At 50.5% G+C, this 19,884-nt stretch overlaps 1 protein-coding gene across 1 annotated transcript in view; it reads left to right on the forward strand.

The window, feature by feature from the left end:
- The first annotated feature begins 311 nt into the window (after positions 1-311).
- GPR139 (G protein-coupled receptor 139) overlaps positions 312-19,884 on the forward strand; it is a 42,088-nt gene continuing 22,515 nt past the window's right edge. The window contains 1 exon segment of the mRNA XM_062180776.1: positions 312-435. Coding sequence (XP_062036760.1) covers positions 312-435 — 124 coding nt within the window.

A 19,884-nucleotide genomic window follows, 5' to 3' on the forward strand; every position in this document is an offset into this window, starting at 1 on the left:
CTGCTGATTGGCTGCAGGGCGCAGCGCCCCAGCCCCCCGGCTCTGAGGCGGGAGGCGCACAGTCGGGCTCCGGGAGCCCCTCCCGAGTCCCCGCGCCCGTCTCCCCGCGCGAGGACCGCGCCGGACTTCAGGCGGGCAGGTGCGGCGCGAGCCGAGGGGACCACGGCCAAGGGTCCGAGCGAGTCCTGCGGGGAGAGAGGCGCTGCTTGCGGCTCCAGCTGCCGTCTCCGCAGCCGCCACCGCCGAGCCGGCGTCCAGAGCCGGGCGGGCAGGCCGGGTGCGGAGCGGCGCGGGGAGCCAGGGGCGCGCTCATGGAGCACACGCACGCCCACCTCGTCGCCAACCGCTCGCTGCCCTGGTCCCCCGGCTCGGCCTGCGGCTTGGGCTTCGTGCCCGTGGTCTACTACAGTCTCCTGTTGTGCCTCGGTTTACCAGGTGAGCGGCGGCGTTGGGAAGAGGGAGGGAAGCGCGGAGCCCCCTCCCCCTTGCCAGTGAGTTCCCTGGCGCCCCCTGTGAAAAAGTTTAAGCCTGGATGGATAACTGTGGAGCTTTCTGGATTAGGGGGAAAGGAAGTTGCTGTGGCCCGCGGGGGCCGTGGGTGCGTTTACGTGTGTGCGCGCGGAAGGCGCTGGGCTGGGTGCAGGTGCGCGTGAGTCTGAGTGTCGGTGCGACACCAGTGTGCATTTGTGTGCCGTCGGGAGGGGTCTTCCGGGGGTCCTGCGGGAGACGACCGCGTGGTTTGGACAGAAAGCTTCGTGGAGGCTTCGCTTCTCCCGCCACCCCTTAATAACGCGCACCCCAGCCCGGGCCCCCTCTGCCCCCCTGTGCCCCGCGGGATACAGCCGCAAACCCTGGTATGCCACAGTCCTGCTGTGCGGTTCAAGGGTGCTTTCTTGTTGCTGCCTGCCCCCTCCCCTGCCTCCTGAGGGAGTAAAGGGGCTCTGGCCAGGACAAGGGTGCAGAGACACGCACGGGCTGCCACCTCACCGGGTCACCGTCTCCTTGAGGACATGCCGGGGCACCCTGGCTTGGCCTCCAGGTCTACCCACCAGGGCTGCAGATGGGTGGCTCATCCCACATCCCAACGTCCTCTCCAAAGTGTGGCCAAGACTTGTGCTGAATTCCTGGAGACAGCAGAACAGCTGGGGAGGTGGGGGTGGGGGTGGGGGTGCTTGTCTGGGCGGTGAGAGACCTGAACGAACGGGGCTCCAGCTTCGATGGTCCCTTCTTCCCCACAGTCTGTGTGGCAGAAAGATTCCTAAAGATCACTTGCAGCCAGGCCAGTGGGAGAGCCACAGGGAGGAGGAGGAGGAAGAGGAGGAGGAGGAGGAAGGCTCGGGCTGGAATCCCAGCAGCATCCACCCTGTCACGCTCAGGCTGAGGACCTGGGATCCTGGGAACTTGGGAGCTGGATTTCTGAGCGCTTTGCCAAGGTTTCCTTTTCCAAAACACCCAGTTTGGCAGCCAGATCCCCTTGATGAGATTGTTTAAATAAATGCCCCCGCCCCAAATTTGGCAGGCGCGAGAAAGCCCAAGTTGACTTAAGGCGTGCGCCTCTCCCCCAGCCAGTGGTGAGGTTTTTCTTCCTAACTGATCGCCCTGGCTGCCCAAGGAGAGCGGCTCAGCCTGATTCGCCCTGCCGGGTGGGAGCACGTGTCCTGTAATTACCTCCAGCCGGGATTGATTCCAATCCAGGGCGCACTTCCCCCTGCTGCCCTCCTGCGCCTCACCCCCCACCCCCCCAGCTCTCTTTGGGAAATGAGTTTTTGAGAAGGCGGTTATGGGTGATACTGGCTGAGCCAGCGAAGCCGGGCGAGTGCCGGACCCTCTTTCCCGCCCACCACCCCCAGCCCCATCTCTCCACCGCTGACAAGGGCAGGCACCTGCTCACTCTCCCACGCGTGAATTCCTTTTAAGGGTCAGACATAAAGACAAAAGGGAGGCTGACCCTTCTGGAATCCGAAGCCGGGAACTTCAGAGGCCTCAAGGTGGAAGTCAAGGTGCCTCAGCCCTGCACTGCTAAGCCAGCGATGGCCTTCCTGGCCCACAGCATTGGCACCTACTGTATGTCAGGCCTCTTGTTGGGCACCAGCGGAGCCAGAACTTAGATATTTTTAAAAGAGTGAGGGTCTGGCATTAGAAGCAGTGTTGGTGTTTTTTTATACTCAACTAATGGTGTTGACCATCTATTCAGTGCCAAAAAGCCTCAAAGACTCTCTGAGTTCAAGGGGGTTTCAAATGGGAGCCTCCGGCTCCTGGAAGCAGTGGATGGATGGATACTGAAGCCCGGGAGGAGGGGTATTCTAGGGAACAGTGGCTGGGGAGGCCAGGGGCTGGTAGCAGTTGTAACAGCCTACCAGGTCTGTTCAAAGGTGAAATCCTTAAGTTGTTGTCTTAAAGCCAAGAGGGGAGACAAGTCTGAAGGTACTTTTAAAAGTTTGTGGGAAAATGGAATAAAAATGTAAGTTTATTTGGATGTAAATATTTTTTGAAATCTTTGTATCTTTTTTTTTCCATAATACGTATTTCCCATGACTTTGTTGAAGACCCCTGGCAGCTAAGAGTGCCGACGAGTGTTAATCCAGTCTTTGTCAAGGGGAGGCTGTGAGCTTTTCGTGGCTCTGTGCCTCAGTTTCCACATCTGTGAGATGGGCATTGTGGGAGCAGGAATGGTGGTGAGAAGAGGTGGTGCTGATGCAGGTGACGGTGCTGGTCCAGCCCTGGGCTCAGTGCTTTTGATGCCCACTGGTTGATGCTGTTCTGATGCAGCTGTGGGTTTTGGTTTATCGTGGCGCCCACTGAGTGGTGAGGAGGAGGGGGCTGCTCAGCCCACCGGCAAGCCAGAGGAGGGCCTGGCAGGTGCGCTAAGGAAAGCACTTGGCTCTGAGGGTTGCTTCTCTCGCTGAGTTCACCGCAGGGTCCCGCCCACAACCCCACAGCAATTAGCCAGCCCTCATGACCCAGCCACCGACTGGGAGGCACAGCCGTGCTGGGTGTGAGGTAACAGACCACAGGCCTCGCTAATATTGTTGAAAACTGAGATTTTAATTGAATCACTCTTCCCGGCAGTGGACTCACCCCGAGTTTTCCAAATTCTCATGGCAGGGATCAGTGGCGTGGGTGGGAATGGAGGCCTGGATGCATAGCAACTGAATGTTGGCCTCAAGGGAGCCAATACTAGAGGAAAGTGGGGGCTGCTGTGACCACCTTGAGTCTCCGGGTGGGGAGCAAGTGCTTGGGAAAGCCAGGTGGTCCAATCCCCTCGTCCTAGGAATCACCCTGGGCAGCCTGATTGAACTGGTCTGTGTGGGCTCCAAGGAATTCGGATGTCAAGTAGAAATGGAGTTCTGCCACTGAAGGAGTCTGAACCTCTCTCTCCCACAGTTTTCCCCATCTGTGAAGTGGGCGCAACATTAGTGCCCGTTTACCCATGGGGGTGGGCTCTATTCAATAAAAATCTGCGTAAGGCTGGCTCAGCACAGTGCCAGTCTGAGGAATGCCCTCAGTGCTCGGTGCCTTCTCCACACCGCATCTTTTTCACCCATATTATGACACTGAATCCCTACCAACGCCCTGTGGTCTGAGCATGTCTCCGAACTCACTGAACAGATGAACAAACTGAGATCAGAGAAGTGAAGCGCTTGTGGCCACACGGTAAACCCGCATGCAGACTTGTCTGTCCTTCTCATTGCGCCACACCACCCGCACTGCCTCCTTCATTCATCTTGGCCCCCCATGCTGTATGCTCAGTGGACATTTAGGAGCATGTAGTTGTTCTTAAAACTCCATCACTTGCTCTTTCCCTTCCTCCTTTTTAAGTAAGCAGTATGCTTCTCTTTCAGAGATGCATAAGACCATTCAGTAGAACAAACAAGGCAGGGCTGAGGATGCTGCTAGGGCCAGTGGGGATGAGATGGTGCAAAAGAGGAGGCAGTGCAGGAGGAAGAGATGAACTTGGACTTGAATGCCTGGGGAAGACAGCAAGCAGCAGGACGGCTGAGCCTGTCTGATAAGGACAGAGCAGCATGAAATTAAACTGAGATTTACAAGATTTTTTAATTTTACCTCCTAAAACATGCCAGGGATGTTAAGGAAGACAAGGTGAAGAAGGAGATGGTAGCAGGGAACTGTGGTGGCGCCTGGCAGAAAAGAGCGTTTCCACACTGCCAAATGAGGGTGATGACATCTGCCCAGGAGGGTGGGTGCGAGATGACGGGAGAGGGTGAGGCCTGGCAGCTGGGGAGGGAGCCTGACACGTGGTGGCCGCTGCTGCTGTTACCTAGAGGCGGAGAGCTGCTGGGCCACACCGGACTGAGCCTACAGGTGTGTTTTCTGTAGCCGATCAGCATCTTTAGGGAAAACATCATAAACAGGTTAAGAGTATGAACTTGGAGCTAGACCTCTGGGGTGTGTGCCCTGGCTTTACTGCTCACAAGCTGTGTGACTAGAGGCAGTGACGTAACTGCTTGTGCCTCGGTTTTCCCCATCTGTAAGGTGGGGGTGAGGATAATAATAATCCATGATTCCTAGGGTTGCTGAAACCATTAAAGAGCGAAGCATCGAACGCAATGCCTAGCACACAGTAAGCACTCTATAACTTACTTTTTCATCATTTAAAAAATTAGAAAAATCCCTACTCATTTTATGACACCATGATATCCAAACCAGACAAAGAGACTATAAGCAAAGAAACTATAGCCCAATATTCTTCATGAACATAGACACAAAAATCTTCAACAAAATATTAAACCTAACCCAGCAACATCTAAGAAGGTGGATACATGAAGACCAACCTGGCTTTATCCCAGGAATGCAGGTCTGGTTTGACATTTGAAACATCATTCTGTAAAATTCACCTTATTTTTAAAAAGAAAGAAAATGCAAATGCTCCATCTCAAATCTAAATGATCCATCTCAACAAATGCAGAAAAAACATTTGATAAAACTCAGCATCCACTTATGAAAACTCATCACTCTGGGTACAGACAGAGAACTTCTGTAACCTGAAACAAGGCGTCTGTAAATAACCTATGGCTTACGTCATATGTAACATGAAAGAGCTAATGTTTTCCCCCTAAGGCTACTCTCACCACTGCTTTTCAATACTGTGCTGGAAGTCCTAGCCAATGCAATAAGGCAAGAAAAACAAAGAAATAGTATTCAGAAAGGAAGAGGTGAAGGTGTTTCTATTCAAAGCTGGAATAATGGCTTTTATAAATAATCACATGGACTTCCCCCCAGAAGCTCATAAAAACTAACAAATGAGTTCAGCATGCTTGCAACACACATGGCTAAAATAGTCAAGAAATCTATTGTATTTCTTTATACTGGAAAAGGTAATTTGAAATTAAAAATTAAAATTTAAGAAATAGATTTCAAATTCCCCTGAAGAACTCAAAGAACTGGCATTTTGCTCACGTTCCCAGAAGGCAGCATTTTTCTGGAGCTGAGGAATAGCTGCTTTGGGGATGAAATTAAACAAGTGACATGGCTACAACCTGAACATAAGAGAAGGCGCACATCAAAGTCCCCTTGCGTTCCGTTTCCCTGTTCACCAGCTCTCAAGTCCACCATGCACAGGTAACCACTGTTGTTAGTATCTTAGGGACTTGTGTGTTCTTTCAGTATGTCTTAGTGCATATGAAAGCAAATGTGAGTTGAGGATTTCAATGACCGTCCCCCATTTTTTACTCTCCCCCCTAAATAAGCACATTATACACATTGGCTATGTTTCCCCTTCTTCATTTTATGTTGTTCGTCCATAATAGTTTATATGAGGCTTCATCATTCTTTTATAAAGCTGCATAGGACTTCCAGTGTGCATCTTACCATAATTTATCTAATGGCTTCCCCTTCCAGAAGTTTGCACACACTCCAGTTCCAAACAGTCTCTATGCAGTGCCCCTAACTCACCTCTGTAACCTGTCTGGCCTTTCTTTGGGCACATTTGACCATAGGACTCGTGTAGAGTCCTGGGTTCCAGATTTGCGCTGACAAGGCTCTGTGCTGCTGTAGCTGGAGACACAACCCAAAGCTGGGACGCGGGTGTAGACCAGTGATGCAGCCATACTGGAGTCTGCCGGGGCTGGAGTCCAGCGTAGCAGTCGTGTAGCCCTGCAGTTTCTGCAGTGATCATGTCAGCTCTGCTTTGTGAGGCTGTAAGATCCATTGCCTTGCAACTGGGTGTGGATTTGAATTCTGTATCTTACGCTTGTTTGCTCTGAGACCTTCACCCGTCTGAGCCCCGATCTTCTCATCTTCAGGAAGAGGTCAGTCAAGGTTGGAAGTTAAGCAAGTGACCTCTGATACCAGGGCCTGCATTTCAGTCCCGGCTCCCCAGCCTGCTCGCCCGTGACCTTGGGCAGATTTTTCCCCCACTCTGAGTCTTAGCCTTCTCAGCCATGAGATGGGGCGGTAACAGTAGTGATCTCATGGAGTTGTTCTTGAGGATTAAATGAAATCGCAAGGAGATTTAGCACCAATCCTGGCACGTGGTTGTTGTCGCATACAGTAAGAGTTTGATCAGTGTTGTTAACCTTCCGGATCCTGCATTGTTGTTGTGGTGACTAGCAATAAAGCATGCATAAGCTTCTCACAGCCCTTCACACATTTATAGGAGTGCAATAAATAGTAACTTGCATTGTTTTATTGCCGGCTGTGTTCACGTGCTCAAGCCTTGTAAATGCTCCACAGCCACACATTACTTTATACATTGGTCTTTTCCATAAATGCACAGTTCCACTTAAAGCAAAATGAAATTCTGTGCCCTGGCAAAATGGAAAAGAATGATCCGATGGACTGAGCAATCCATTCCATCATAAGCCTGGGGAATCTGTCATCCTAAAAGAGTTGCCTGGGGATCCAGTGAGACACCAGAACCCGTGTGAATCCAGAACATGAAATCGACTTTAAGCAAAGGTGGCAAATGCAGACCTCTGAGCACCACAAGCAAGGTTGTCCGAGGCTGTGCAGCCAAGAGCATGAGCAGAAGGGGCCCCACTGCTGTAATCCCACGTGGATCTGAAACATGCAAGTGAAGGCAGCTAGGGGTTATCAGCCCGCAGGGTGTGCCGTGAAATGCTGGGGAAGGCGGAAGGGACATGCAGGTGTCTTGAATTCAAAAGCTGCCAGAGAGGCGGTCCGACCATGTAAATGAATGAAAAGGTCCGATTTTAAGAAATGTTTCTCGTACCCAAAGAATCATGCTTCCCTGCTGTTTTTCTACATGCGTGTAGCTCTCCTAGTCTCTTTGATTTCCCCTCAGTGACAGAGACATATGCACTAAAACAGGGAAAAAAAAAAAAACCCACATGCCCCTCGGAATAATTGCCGGTGCTTATATAGCACTCACTCGATGCCAGGGTGTCTTCAGAGTCTTCATATACATTCACTCATGTCATTCTCATGACGACTTTGACATTCTACGGAGCTTCCATTTTCCAGATAAGAATTCTGAGATGCTTACCCAAGGTCGTGCAGCTTGGAAACGACAGAGCAGTATCGAGAACTGCTGCCCAGCCCTGTTATAAGAAAACATCGGCAAATGTGTGATGACAGCTGATGACAGACATTCAGTGGAGAGGTGGGGGTGACAACAGCAGGGAAGATAGAGATCGGAAGAGCTAGAAGGCACCCCCAGCCCTTGCCTTTGCAGCCCATGGTGCCATGTCGCCAAACTGCTCCAAAAATCTAAAATCCAGATTGATATAGAAAATGTCCAACATTCCAATGTTGGCAACTAATTCAAAAAATTTTAAAACACCCTGGGAGCCAGCACTCTGGGAGCCAAGGCAAACATATCTGCAGGCTTGGCGTGGCCTCCAGGCTGCCAATGCCCAAACTGCACAGTGGGGAGAGCCATAAGAAGCACCAGAAAACCTCCAATGGGGTCACAGTTCATGGGGAATAAAATAGGAATCTAGAGGGAGGGGTGAGGGGTGATAGGGATGGAGCCCAGATGAATGTGTGACTGAACGCAGAACTCGGGGAACAGGGACTTGGCACACAGCGGAAGAGAAAGCTCCAAGAAATCCCACAAATTGCATGTTGACAAGATCTTGGATCAGAACTCCAGCATGGTTTGGAAGGAGAAAAGTCCTCAGACACCTGCCAGCATGGTGGGCTCAGGAGTCCCCGAGTTCCAGCCTTGTGGTTACCTGTCTGTGGGGCTCTGGCAGGGAGCTTCTCCCCCCCTGAGCCTCTGTGTTCCTGTCTGCAGAATGGGAATAGCAGTGCCTTTCTCATGGGCTGATCATTCAGGGCAAGCACAGGGCCCAGTGCCTAGCATTGCATGGTGACTTTTTTTTTTTTTTTGACACCCCTATTTTATAAAATGAGGCCTTTCTGAAGTGGCAGTGGTAGGAATGGCAGAGTCTCACCCACAACTTAAACTTTCCTATTTCTTGGGTCTCTTGTGAAATCACAGTGGCAGTGGGCTCTTAAGAGGAAAAGGGGAGGGGTCTGCATTGTAGCATGGCAGGTAAAGCTTCTTCCTGCATCGCCAGCATCCCATATGGGCGCCGGTTCAAGTCCTGGGTGCTCCACTTCCGATCCAGCTCTCTGCTATGGCCTGGGAAAGCAGTAGAAGATGGCCCAAGCGCTGGGTCCCCTGCACCCGTGTGGGAAACCAGGAAGAAGCTCCAGGTTCCTGTCTTTGGCCTGGCCCAGCTCCAGCTTTGGCAACCATTTGGGGAGTGAACCAGTGGTTGGAAGATCTTTCTCTGTGTCTCTCCCTCTCTCTCATTGTAACTCTGACTTTCAAATAAAGACATAACTCTTAAAAAAAAAAGGAAAGAAAAAGGGTGAGTAGGGGGAGAAGGAGTAAAGGAGAAAGGGGCTGGGGAATTTTAACACTCGGAGGGTTCGCCAAGATTTTTTGGTTTGTTGCGTTGGTATATAGGATGACTTTAGGTGGTACAAGTCTGTGGCATTAAATCCCTTTTCAGTTTTCTTAATCCTTCTGAGTCCATCAAAGAGAATAGCTCAGCTTGGTGCTAGTGTGTTTTTAACACCTTTTTAGTGTTTGCTAAATCTCCCTTTTTAACAGACAGAGCAGGTCTTAGGCTCAGCACCTTGGCAGACAACAGCGTCTACCTAGAATGTAACACCACTCATTTTGTTGTTAACTTTCACTTAATTTGAAAGTGGGGGTGGGGGGAGATCTATCCACCGGTTTACTCCGGGGGGGGGGGTGGAATCTATCTACTGGTTCACCCCCCCACTGCCCACAGCAGCCAGGACTAGGCCAGGCCAACGTCAGGAACCTAGAACCTGATCCAGGTAGTGGCAGGGGAAGCTGGATCAGAAGCAAAGGAGTCAGGACTCAGACCAGGCACTGGGACGCGGGGGTGGGCATCCGCAGTGGCACCCTGACTGCTGCACCCAGCTCCCACCTTTAGTGTTGCTCTTGTGTTCTCGTCTTGCTTACTGTTGGGGCTACCTTCTGTTTATGTCTGGAGCTGTTATTATTTGTGCCGTCCAGTACAGTAACCACTAGCCATGTGTGGCTACTGTGCATTGACATTTGACTAATACATTTTGAGAAAACTCAATTTTTCATTTCATTTCAGTTAATTTACAATTAAATCCTGACACTTGATTCAGTTATCAGAAAGCAACCATGTACTTGGGACAACTAGGGTATGTGAGTCTGGTCTTTCAACTGTTCATTTTCTGACATCCACGTAGAGGGCAAAGAAAAGTTAGCATCCATAGAGAGGTGCTGGAGGTATCAAATACACACCAGATTTGCAAGATTTAGCTTGAGGGAAAATGTTGAATATCTCTCATTAATCATTTATATTGATTGTATTGTGGATGTATATAGTTAAGTAAATTGCTAAAAGTTAATTTTTATTATGAGAAATGTTTTTAAATATATATATTTATCAGAAAGAGCATGAGAGAGAAAGAGAGAGAGAGTTCTTCTATCTGCTGGTTCACTCTTCAGTGACCACAATAAACAGGGTTGGGGCCAGACTGAAACCAGAAGCCAGGAACCCCACCGAGGGCTCCCACATGGGTGACAGGGGCCCCAGCACTTGGGCCATCTTCTGCTGCTTTCCCAGGTGCATTAGCAGGGAGCTGGATCAGAAGTGGAACAGCTGGGACTTGAACCAGCGTTCAGATATGGGATGTGAGCATTGCAAGCAACTTAACCTGCTCTACCACGACACTGAGCCCAAGAAAAGTTTTAATCTCTTAAGTGACTCCCATTAAATTGATATTGGATAGCAGCATTATTTAAAGTATAGTTTTAAAGAAAAAAAGGCAAATCACTTTCAAATAAAATGCAAAATAAAAATAGTACAGGTAAAACTGAGTTTTGATTGTGCAAAAGTGGTAAAAGTCAGTGTGTATCTTCGTCAGTTTTGGGTGCTGTAACAAAGTCCCATAGACGGAGTGGCTTATACACAACAGAAAGTATTTCCCACGGTGCTAGATGCCGGAAGTCCTGGCGCCAGGCCAGCAGTGGGCTCTGGTGAGGGCCTCTCCCGCGCTGCAGAAGGCCAAGTTCTTGTTGACTGCTCACATAGCAGGAAAATGGCAAGACAGCCCCCTGGGATCCCTTTTGTAGGGGCACCATTCCCATTCTGGAAGGCTCTGCCTTTCTGATCTAATCTCACCCCAAAGGCCCTGCCTAAGACCTGGGCACTGGGGAGTTAGGACTTCAATATATGAATTGGGGGAGGGGACACAAATATTCAGTCTATGGCCAGTCACTGTGAACACTGACCTGAAACAGGGCCCTCAGTGAAAAGCCCGAGATTGAGGGGGCAGCAAAGTTCCCACAGGGTATATAGAAAGCTACTAGGGACAGAGCTGGCATTTGCATCACACACACACATACACACACAGAGAGAGAGATCAGAAACCCAAACAAATGCCAAGTTTAACAATGGAAAGAAAGGTCATGAAAAAGAGAGCTTATTCAGGCACTTGACCTTGACCATGAGACCAAAGAAGGCTCCCCTCTGGAAGAAGCCATCGGGGCCAGTGTGGTGGCATAGCGGGCTAAGCCTCTGCCTGCAGTGCCAGCATCCCTTACGGATGCCAGTTCGAATCCCAGCCACTACAATTCCAATCCAGCTCTCTGCTAATGGCCTGGGAAAGCAGTAGAAGGTGGCCCAAGTGCTTGGGCCTCTGTATCCACGTGGGAGACCCGGAAGAAGCTCCTGGCTCCTGGCTTCTGATCGGCGCAGCTCTGGCCGTTGCAGCCATCTGGGGAGTGAACCAGCAGATGGAAGACCTCTCTGTCTCTCCCTCTCTCTGTCTGTAACTCTGCTCTCAAATCAATCTTGAAGAAGAAGAAAAAGAAGAAGCCATTGAAATGTGAAGGACGAGGAAGGGAGAGGGCAGGGAGCAAGCCGCCCTGTGACCCGGGGACAGAGGGGAGGTCAGCGCACAAAGCAGTGACCAGCATGGTGGCAGACACAGGCAGAGTGAAAACAGGAGGAAGAGCTTTGTTAAAGCCAGCAACTTGGCCCTGAGTTGGGACAACACGCGCTACAGTGTGAGAACCCGTGTCGCCCCCGGTGGCTTGTCGTCTTTCCCGCCTTGTTTGCCAGGATGGTTGGCAGTCGTTAGAGCAGGGGGAATAGCTTTGCTGCCACAGACATTTCTTAGCATTTGAAGCTAAGTGCAAAACAAGCTATCAGCCACATCATTTCAAACGAGGGACTCTACCCAGCCACACACACACACACACCACCACCACCACCACCACCAAACGAGTAGAGTAGCTGGCATCCTGTTCTCGCCACAGCCCTCGGCTTGCAGCACCCCAGGCCTCATGCTGGCAAGCACCAGCCTCCGCCTGTTGTCGGAGACGCAGCCGCTTCCCTGGACTGTGGTGGGGCCGAGCAGTCGCTGCAGAGAGAGCTCCAGAGGAGCAGGGCTGTGAGGAGGGTGGAGCTGGACAGTCCTTAAAGCCTTCAGAGGACCCACGCCCCTGACCCTTGTGGAACCTGCTTCTACATCGCGTCCATCTCCCATACCCAGGGTCCTTCCAGAACACCCCTTCTCCCCAGCAGAGGAGGCAACCCTGGTTTAGCAACCAGGAGGCATGCTCGGGTTGGAGTCCCAGTGCTGCAGCTTTGTGAGGTCCTGGATGGAGAATTTCCCTTTTCTTGGAGCCTCATGGGGGTACAGGGGTGATGATATTGACTTGCGTCATGTAGCGTGTTGTGTGTCTCTTCTTTCCATGCCAGGCATTCTTCTAGCAAGTAGGGGTGTGGGGAAGCAAAGAGGAATCCAGAGAGCTCCCTGCAGGCTGACACATTTTACCAGGGAGACAGGCAGCCGGTGAACAGGTGCACGGGGATAATAGGCACTCTGGTGACCAGAGCCAGGTCGGGAGCTACGCGAGATGGAGTGGTCGGGAAAGGGCTCTCCAAGGAGATGATGCTTGAGGTGAGACCTGAATAAGGGGAAGGAGCCAGCCAGGGGGATGCCCAGGGGAAAGGGCACGCCAGGCAGGGGGACAGCAAGAGCCCAGAGGTGCAAAGGGAGACCAGTGTGGCCAGAGAGCACTGAGCAGAGGGAAAGAGCCCGGTGAGGAGGGGCAAGATCTTGGGAGGCTCATGGAGCCTTTGTCCACAGTGAGGAGTTTTACTCTAAGTGTGGCCAGGAGGCTTCCAGGAGGCTTGGAAGCAGGTGACATGGTCCACTTTTTTTTTCCAAAAGTCTCTCTGGCTGCTGCAAAAGAATAGATGGGCAGTGGTGAGAGAAGCAGGGGAAAGGAGGAGGCTGTTGCAGGATGAGGACCTCCTGGGTGCTGGTGGGAGAGAGAAGCACAGGAGCACACCTGGCACACAGTCGGGGTGGGGGCCAGGGATCGTATCCACAGCCAGGCTCCCACACTCTCCTCCTACCCCACCCACCGTCTCCTTCCGTTTCCAAGTAAACCTGAGATGGCCAAGACAAATGAGCAAGCTACTGATGTCCTCGGATACCAAGGACGTCCTTGCCCTGCTCTTGGGGGCGGCTGGAAAGCACCTGTGGCACCATACAGAGCTGTCATCTTGATGGTGGCCGTGGGCAAGGCCTGCTAATGACCCCAGCTGCAGGCTGTTAAGAATCCTGAACGGAGAGAGGAGCAGGCTGTGGGCTGCAGTCGGACAGAGGCAAACCAGAAGGAGAGGGTCACCTTCAGCCCTGTTGTTTGACAAACGGATGGGACTGAGCCCCAGCCGGCCGGGCAGAGGGACGTTGTCACTGTGACGGCGTTCGGTTCTGATGACACAGAGTCCAGCAGGATGAGGCGGACATGGCCCCCGAGAGTGAGGTGGGAGACTCCAAGGACGTCTGGAGGGTGGGCAAAGACTGCTCAGCAAAGAGGGGAGAAAAGGCAGACTGCTCCTTGTGTCTTCTCGGTGTGGTGCTCCTGGCCAGCGGAGGCCGGCTCTGGGAGATAGGAAGACCTTTTTGTCTTTGTTAAATCAGTCTCAGCACCAAATGTCGGTCAGGTGCATGCCGGTCAACATCCTTTCATCTCAACCACTCTCACTTCCCTTCCTCTTGGGGTCTGAGCTATGGCCTCAGCCGGCCCGCAGCCAGCTGGGAACAGACCTTCCAGGATGTGGAATGAAGCCTGTTAGCTTCTCCTAAAAATCAGCACCTTCCCCTTAAGTAACATGCAGAGGCAAGCACATGAAAAATCCAGATTTCCAATGACTCCTGGGAAATTTTAAGGTCTGGACAAACTAGTCCCTCCCTGGGTGTCACCAAGAACCTAGAGTCAAGTAACAATAGCCTCCCTTTTTAAAAAATGTATTTATTTATTTGAAAGAGTTACAGAGAGAGAGAGAGAAGGAGAGACAGAGAGAGAGATCTTCCATCTGCTGGTTTACTCCCCAGATGGCCAGAGCTGCCAAGGCTGGGCCAGGCCAAAGCCAGGAGCCAGGAGCTTTATCTGGGTCTCCCATGTGGGTACAGGGGCCCAAGCACTTGGACCGTCTTCCACTGCTTTCCAGGCACATTAGCAGGCAGCTGGAAGTGGAACAGCCGGGACGTGAACCAGTGCCCACATGGGATGCCAGGATCGTAGGTGGCAGCTGTACACAGCTCGTGGTGATGGGCCTGGTACTATCCAGGTCCCCCAAGTCCCCATCACTCCCTGTTGCCCAACGCAAAGATTCTTCCTGCACCGGGCTTGTTTCTCTCACTTTTGTTTCCTGTAGGATTTTTAGTTTTCTCTTTTGATGCCTTCCTCTAATTTAGTGCTGCACATCGCACACAACACACACTTACCCACCCACACAAGCACCCCACATCCATTTACACCATCACACTTTTGGCCTTGGCCCCTCTCCAGTTATTCTAAATGCCTTTCCCAACAGGGGAAGGGAAGTCTGTAAGACCTGGATCTGAGTTCCCACTGGACTTTTCAGCTGTGGGTAGTTGACTTCTCTAAAATTCTACATCTAAATTGGTAAAATGAGGATGAGTGCTCATGTTGTTGGGGTGGGGGGATGCCTGAGACAAGGTACACGAAGTGCCTGGCACACAGTAGGTGGCTTAGCACGTAGAAGAGCTTATATTTTTGAGGTGCACATGGATTTCCTGTTGGATCCCCGACCTGGGCTCTTAGGGTTACATATGAAGGACCAGTTCTGTTTCATGAGGCCCCACTTTGTGCTAGGATTATAGGGAATATTAAAGGAGAGAAATACAAAGAATATAAAAAGTCCTTGCCCTTAGGGAGTTCACCCTCTAGTTAGGTGGAAAGGCAAATCAGTAATTGTAATAAATGTGACAAGTTCTGTAATAGGGGAGATGCCGGTGAGGGGGTGAGGTGGTAAACTCCTGTAGGGACTCAAAAGAAGAAGTATTTATCACTTCCTAGGAACATCATAAAGATACTGAGTTAGACCATGAATCCTTGACAATAGGCATAGAGTCTGAGTCTTCTCTTGAACTGTTATGCCTTGTGATGGGACCTGGCACGTGGCAAGGGACTTGTGATGGATGGATGGATGGGTGGATGGATGAGTGAATGAATGGGTGGGTGAGTGGGTGGATGGATAGATGAGTGCATGGATGGGTGGGAGTGTGGATGGATGGGTGGGTGGGTGCATGGGTGGGTGAGTGGAGGGATGGATGGATGGATGGAAGGATGGGTAGATGGATGGATGGATGGATGACTGCCTTCCTAACTTCATAATCTGTATACTAGCTACAGAGACTGAAGGCATCTTCATCATAACTACCATTACCACCACCACTACCACCATTTGCTGAGTACTTACTCTGAGTAAGCTCAGACCAAACACAGTGCTCCATGCCGCCTCCTTTACAACTCAGAACCGTGCTTCGAATGTTGGTATTTCTATCGTGCCCATTTGGTGGGGAAACTGAGACCCTGAAAAATGACGTGACCTGCCCGAGGCACTTCAGCAGGTGTGCAGAGCAGCTGAGCTGTGAGCTGTGTTCTGTGCTTGCCATGGGGCCTGCTGCAGACGCTGGTATTCAGGGCACAGGACAAGACAAATGCTGTGTCTACAGACCTCTGCCTCGGTTCACCTTCCCAGGCTGGTCTTCGCAGGCGTTCGGAGGACCTATGTCTTCCTTTCTGATTGAAGATGCTCCTGGTGTCCCCATCGCCCTCTCCCCAAGCAGATGGCTTAATTACCCGAAATTATTTTTAAGCAAGGACAGGTAGGTGAATTCCCTCTCCACCCAACACCTAGCCTGCAAAATGGAAATGGAGTTGCCTCTTTTTTCTTAGAGCAGCTTATTGTGATGCAACAATTTCTCTGGGAAAAAAAAAATGTGTCCTCTTCCACATCCTTCAAGGTGTCCTTTATCAGCTATAAGTGGACTCAATTTCAGTCAAGTGCACAGAATCCCAAATGCAGGTCATGTAGTGAGTGTTTTATTGATCACCTATTGTGTGCCAGGCAATGCTTGAAAAGGGTCATCCGCACTATTAGGTTAATTCTCATATAGCGCTGACCAACGTGCAAGTGAATTAACATTACACACAGCTCATCCACTGTGAAACAAGCTCAGAGGAGTTCCGTACCTTTCCCAAGCTGCTACTGGTAGGCAGGGCTGAAGACTAAAGCTACATTCTTGGACCTCAAACCCAGGGCTCATCATTCCTCTGTCTATACTTAGCTGTACAGGCAGGAATGACCTGCAAAATGGAGCCAGAGCTCAGAACCCTGCTAGCACATTCCTCAGCCATCCTTTGGTGAGCTGTGTGCTGGCTTCTGGTACCACAGGATGAGGAAGCCCATGTTCTCGGCTTTACAGGGGGCACAGTATAGTAGGAGAGATGAGAGAGTGCATGACATTACCCTGAAAACTGACGTGTGATGTGCTAGAGGATAGTCCCTCATACCCTGGAACAGCACGGACCACAAGACAAAGAGGAAAGGCGTCAACCCCAGACTGGGGGACTGGGGTAGGCAGCAGCGCTGGGGGTCAGGCGTGGTTATCATGGTAGATTTTCGCTTCTACCATCTGGATCTTACCTTGCTCCCTCCTAAGACCCAACGTGCAAGGTTTGCTCTGATCGGAGGCCGTTTCTTCCCCATACACATACACTGAACATCTCCTTCATATCATAATCACTGCTAAGAACTGGAGAAGAAAAAAAATAAATGAATGAACTATGCCCTTGCTTCCAGTAATTCTATGAACTCTTCAGAAGGTAAAATGAACAAACTGAAAATTTACTAGATTGTGCTATATACGTGTGTGTATGTGTAGAGCCATTTTTTTTTTAACTTCTTAAGGTGTCTATTGTATAGGGTTCAACCTACTATCATACAGCATAATAATTTATTCTTCTGGAGAAAAATCTTATGGAGGATAATGTTGGGGGATCAAGCCAGTAGCCACATATTGGTTTGTACCTCTGTAATATCCCCCACGTAGGGACATGGCTGAAACTTTAGAAACTAGGCTAATAGTCATTTACCCCATAATTTAATTAGCATTAGCTGAGTGCCTTCTACACCTTGGGCACTCTTCAAGGCACATTACATGAACTGGCTCCTACGATCCTTCTAAAGCCATGAAGTTGGTGCCTTTATAATCCCATTCTACAGATCAAGAAACGGAGGCACATCAAGTTGTAAGCAGCTCAAGGTCATGAAGTTTGTACTATATCAACCCAAGCTTCCAATCCAGACACCAAATCTGTGCTCTCGTCTACTGTACTGTCGTGAGAGGTGGGGACTCGTCTACTGTACTGTCGTGAGAGGTGGGTAATAGAGTTTTTAGGGCAGGCACTTGGTGGTGCAGTGGTTAGATTCCTTCTCGGGATACCCACATCTGGTATCAGAGTGCCTGGGATGGAGTTCCGGCCCCTCTGCTAAGGCACACACTGGGAGGCAGAAGATAACCACTCAAGTCCTGGGAGACCCAGACTGAGTTCCAGACTCCTGGCTGTGGGCTGCCCCAGCCCTGACTGTTGTGGACATTTGAGAAGTAAACCAGTGGATGGAAGATATTCATATTTCTCTCTCCCTCTCTCTCTCTTCCTCCCTCTTCCCCCCTTTCCTTCTCACTCTTTTTCCTTCTCCCTCTCCCGCTTCAAATAATGTGAAAGTAAGTAACATTTTTAAAAAGTAACAAAAGGCTCACCTGAGTAGGTGCGGCTCACACAGGATACTTTCTCTTTAAAAACAACAAAAGTGTGCTCTGACAGGACAGCTCCTTGGTCCCGAGGTCCTGCAAGTTCTGGTTACAGCCGCAGTCGCCCTCCTCTGAATGGCGCTGGGGGGGGCAGGATTGCAAAGGCTGCCCATGATGCAGATGCCCGACTGTTCCCGTGGGCTGGGTGGAGGTGTTTTCTCTGAGAAGGGGAATGGGGGCCATCCAACTCCCCTACTGGGAAAGCTAGCTTCAGCCCCACCCTGGACACCTGTAAGAGCCACAAACTGGCAGAGTGCTTTGCTTAGCTAAGCAGTATAGCTAAGCAGCTCGGGACCCCAGAATTGGGAAGAAGCCATTCTCCCCACCTCTGTGACATGGGCAGCGCTGCTGGGTTGTGGGCACTTGGAGTGCCGTGGACAGAACCTTCTCCCTCCCTGTTCAATTCACCGAGCAGCCACTGCTGTGTGTGGGCCTTGGTGACTCCGGCTGGCTCTAATAACTTCTCAGTCAGTTCTCTTGGGTCTTATTTTTTTTTTAAGATGTGCTTATTTGAAAGGCACCATTACAGAGAGAGAGTGAGAAGAGAGAGGCAAAGACAAAGATTTATCACCCACAGGTTCACTCTCCAAATGACCACAACAGCCAAGGCTGGGCCTGCCTGAAGCCAGGAGCCTGGGGCTCCATTCAGGGCTCCACGTGGGTGCAGGGGCCAAGCCCCTTTTTGTAAAATATTTATTTTGTTTATTTGAAAGGCAGGGTGTTGGAAAGAGGGAGAGAAAGAGAGAGAGAGAGAGATCGATCTTCCCCTAACTGGTTCACTCTCCAAATGGCTGTAACTGCTGGGGCTGGGCTAGGCTGAAGGCAGGATCCAGGGACTCCATCTAGGTCTCCCATGTGAATGGCAGAGGGTGAAGTACTTGGGCCATCTGCTGCTGCTTTCCCAGCCTCATTAGCAGGAAGCTGGATTAGAAATGGAGCAGCCAGGACCCAAACAGGAGCTCAGATACAGGACACTGGCATTGCAGGTGGCAGCTTAACCCACTGAACCACAACACCAACCCCTCTCTTGGCTTTTATAAGTATGCAATTATACTATCAACCAAACAATAGTAATAATAATTGTACCCTCTCAGATTGTTTTACCTTTTTAGTTTGACTTTGACTTTGGCTAACCTGTGGGTTTAGATTCTTTAGTGGTGGGGGGTGGTATTTATTAACAAAAGTGGTTTTACCAATAATATGTTATTAGAATGAAAACAACGGATTGCATTTTGGGGCACATACAGACAGAATGGCTCAGGGACAGAGGAACCAAGCCGGAGCTGAGATATTTCTGTGGTAACTCAGGCGTGCTGTGCTGACATCTGGACTAAGGGAAGATTTCTAAGGTGCCTACTGTGTGTCAGGTACCATGCAGGGGGCTAAGAATGTGGCCCTAAATACAGAACTCGACATGGATCTGCCCTTCTAGGACTCCTTGTGTTAGGACAGCCTAGGAAGGAGACAAGACAGAGTGCATAGAAAAGGTAGTTTGACAGAGTTAGCTGGATGTGGTCTTACAGGCAGGCAACAAAATGTTACTGCATGTCTCGAAACCTGCTTATGTAACCAATAAGGACCAGGAAATTGGCTGAATTTTTATTAGCTTCTGAAATCTATTAAAATCTATTCATCTGGAAAAAAGGAAGGAGGGGGATGGGAACAATGAACTTAGAATTCCTTTCTAAGTGTTTTTGAAAATGTGGATTCAAGAGACATTCACAGATATATTTTCATCTTCTGCTATCTCGCTCCCAATACCAATCAGGCTACCTCTGAAATACCTCATGATAATTAACATTTACCCAACGCTCTTCCAGTGTGCAAAGCTGTTTCACATGCATTGTCTCCTTCAGTCCCCCCAACAACCTTGGGAGCTAGCAAAGCAATTTCATCGAGGTTATCGCAATGGATTGTTGAATTCTCATCCCTCATTTCCCGGCGGTCCACACAGCAGCCAAGCCTGTCATTTTCCAGTTCCGCAAACACAGCCAAGCTTTCACACTTCCTTGATTTTGCACTGTGGCTCCCTCTGCCAAGAAAGATGCCCATCCCCTCCTCGATCGACCAGGCAGTGCCCTTAGCCATCCCAGGAAATCCTGGGCAGGAGAAGAGAAGGGCTTTTGTTTCCTGGGGCAGCTACTGAGGTCTGGACGTGCTGCAGGAGGGAGCACCCAACGATGGTGCCCACATGAGGGACAGACCAGCGGGTCAGTGGGCACAAGTCCTATGCTCCAG

The sequence above is a fragment of the Lepus europaeus genome, chromosome 21 (assembly GCF_033115175.1).
Source record: "Lepus europaeus isolate LE1 chromosome 21, mLepTim1.pri, whole genome shotgun sequence".
Taxonomy (NCBI): Eukaryota; Metazoa; Chordata; class Mammalia; order Lagomorpha; family Leporidae; genus Lepus; species Lepus europaeus.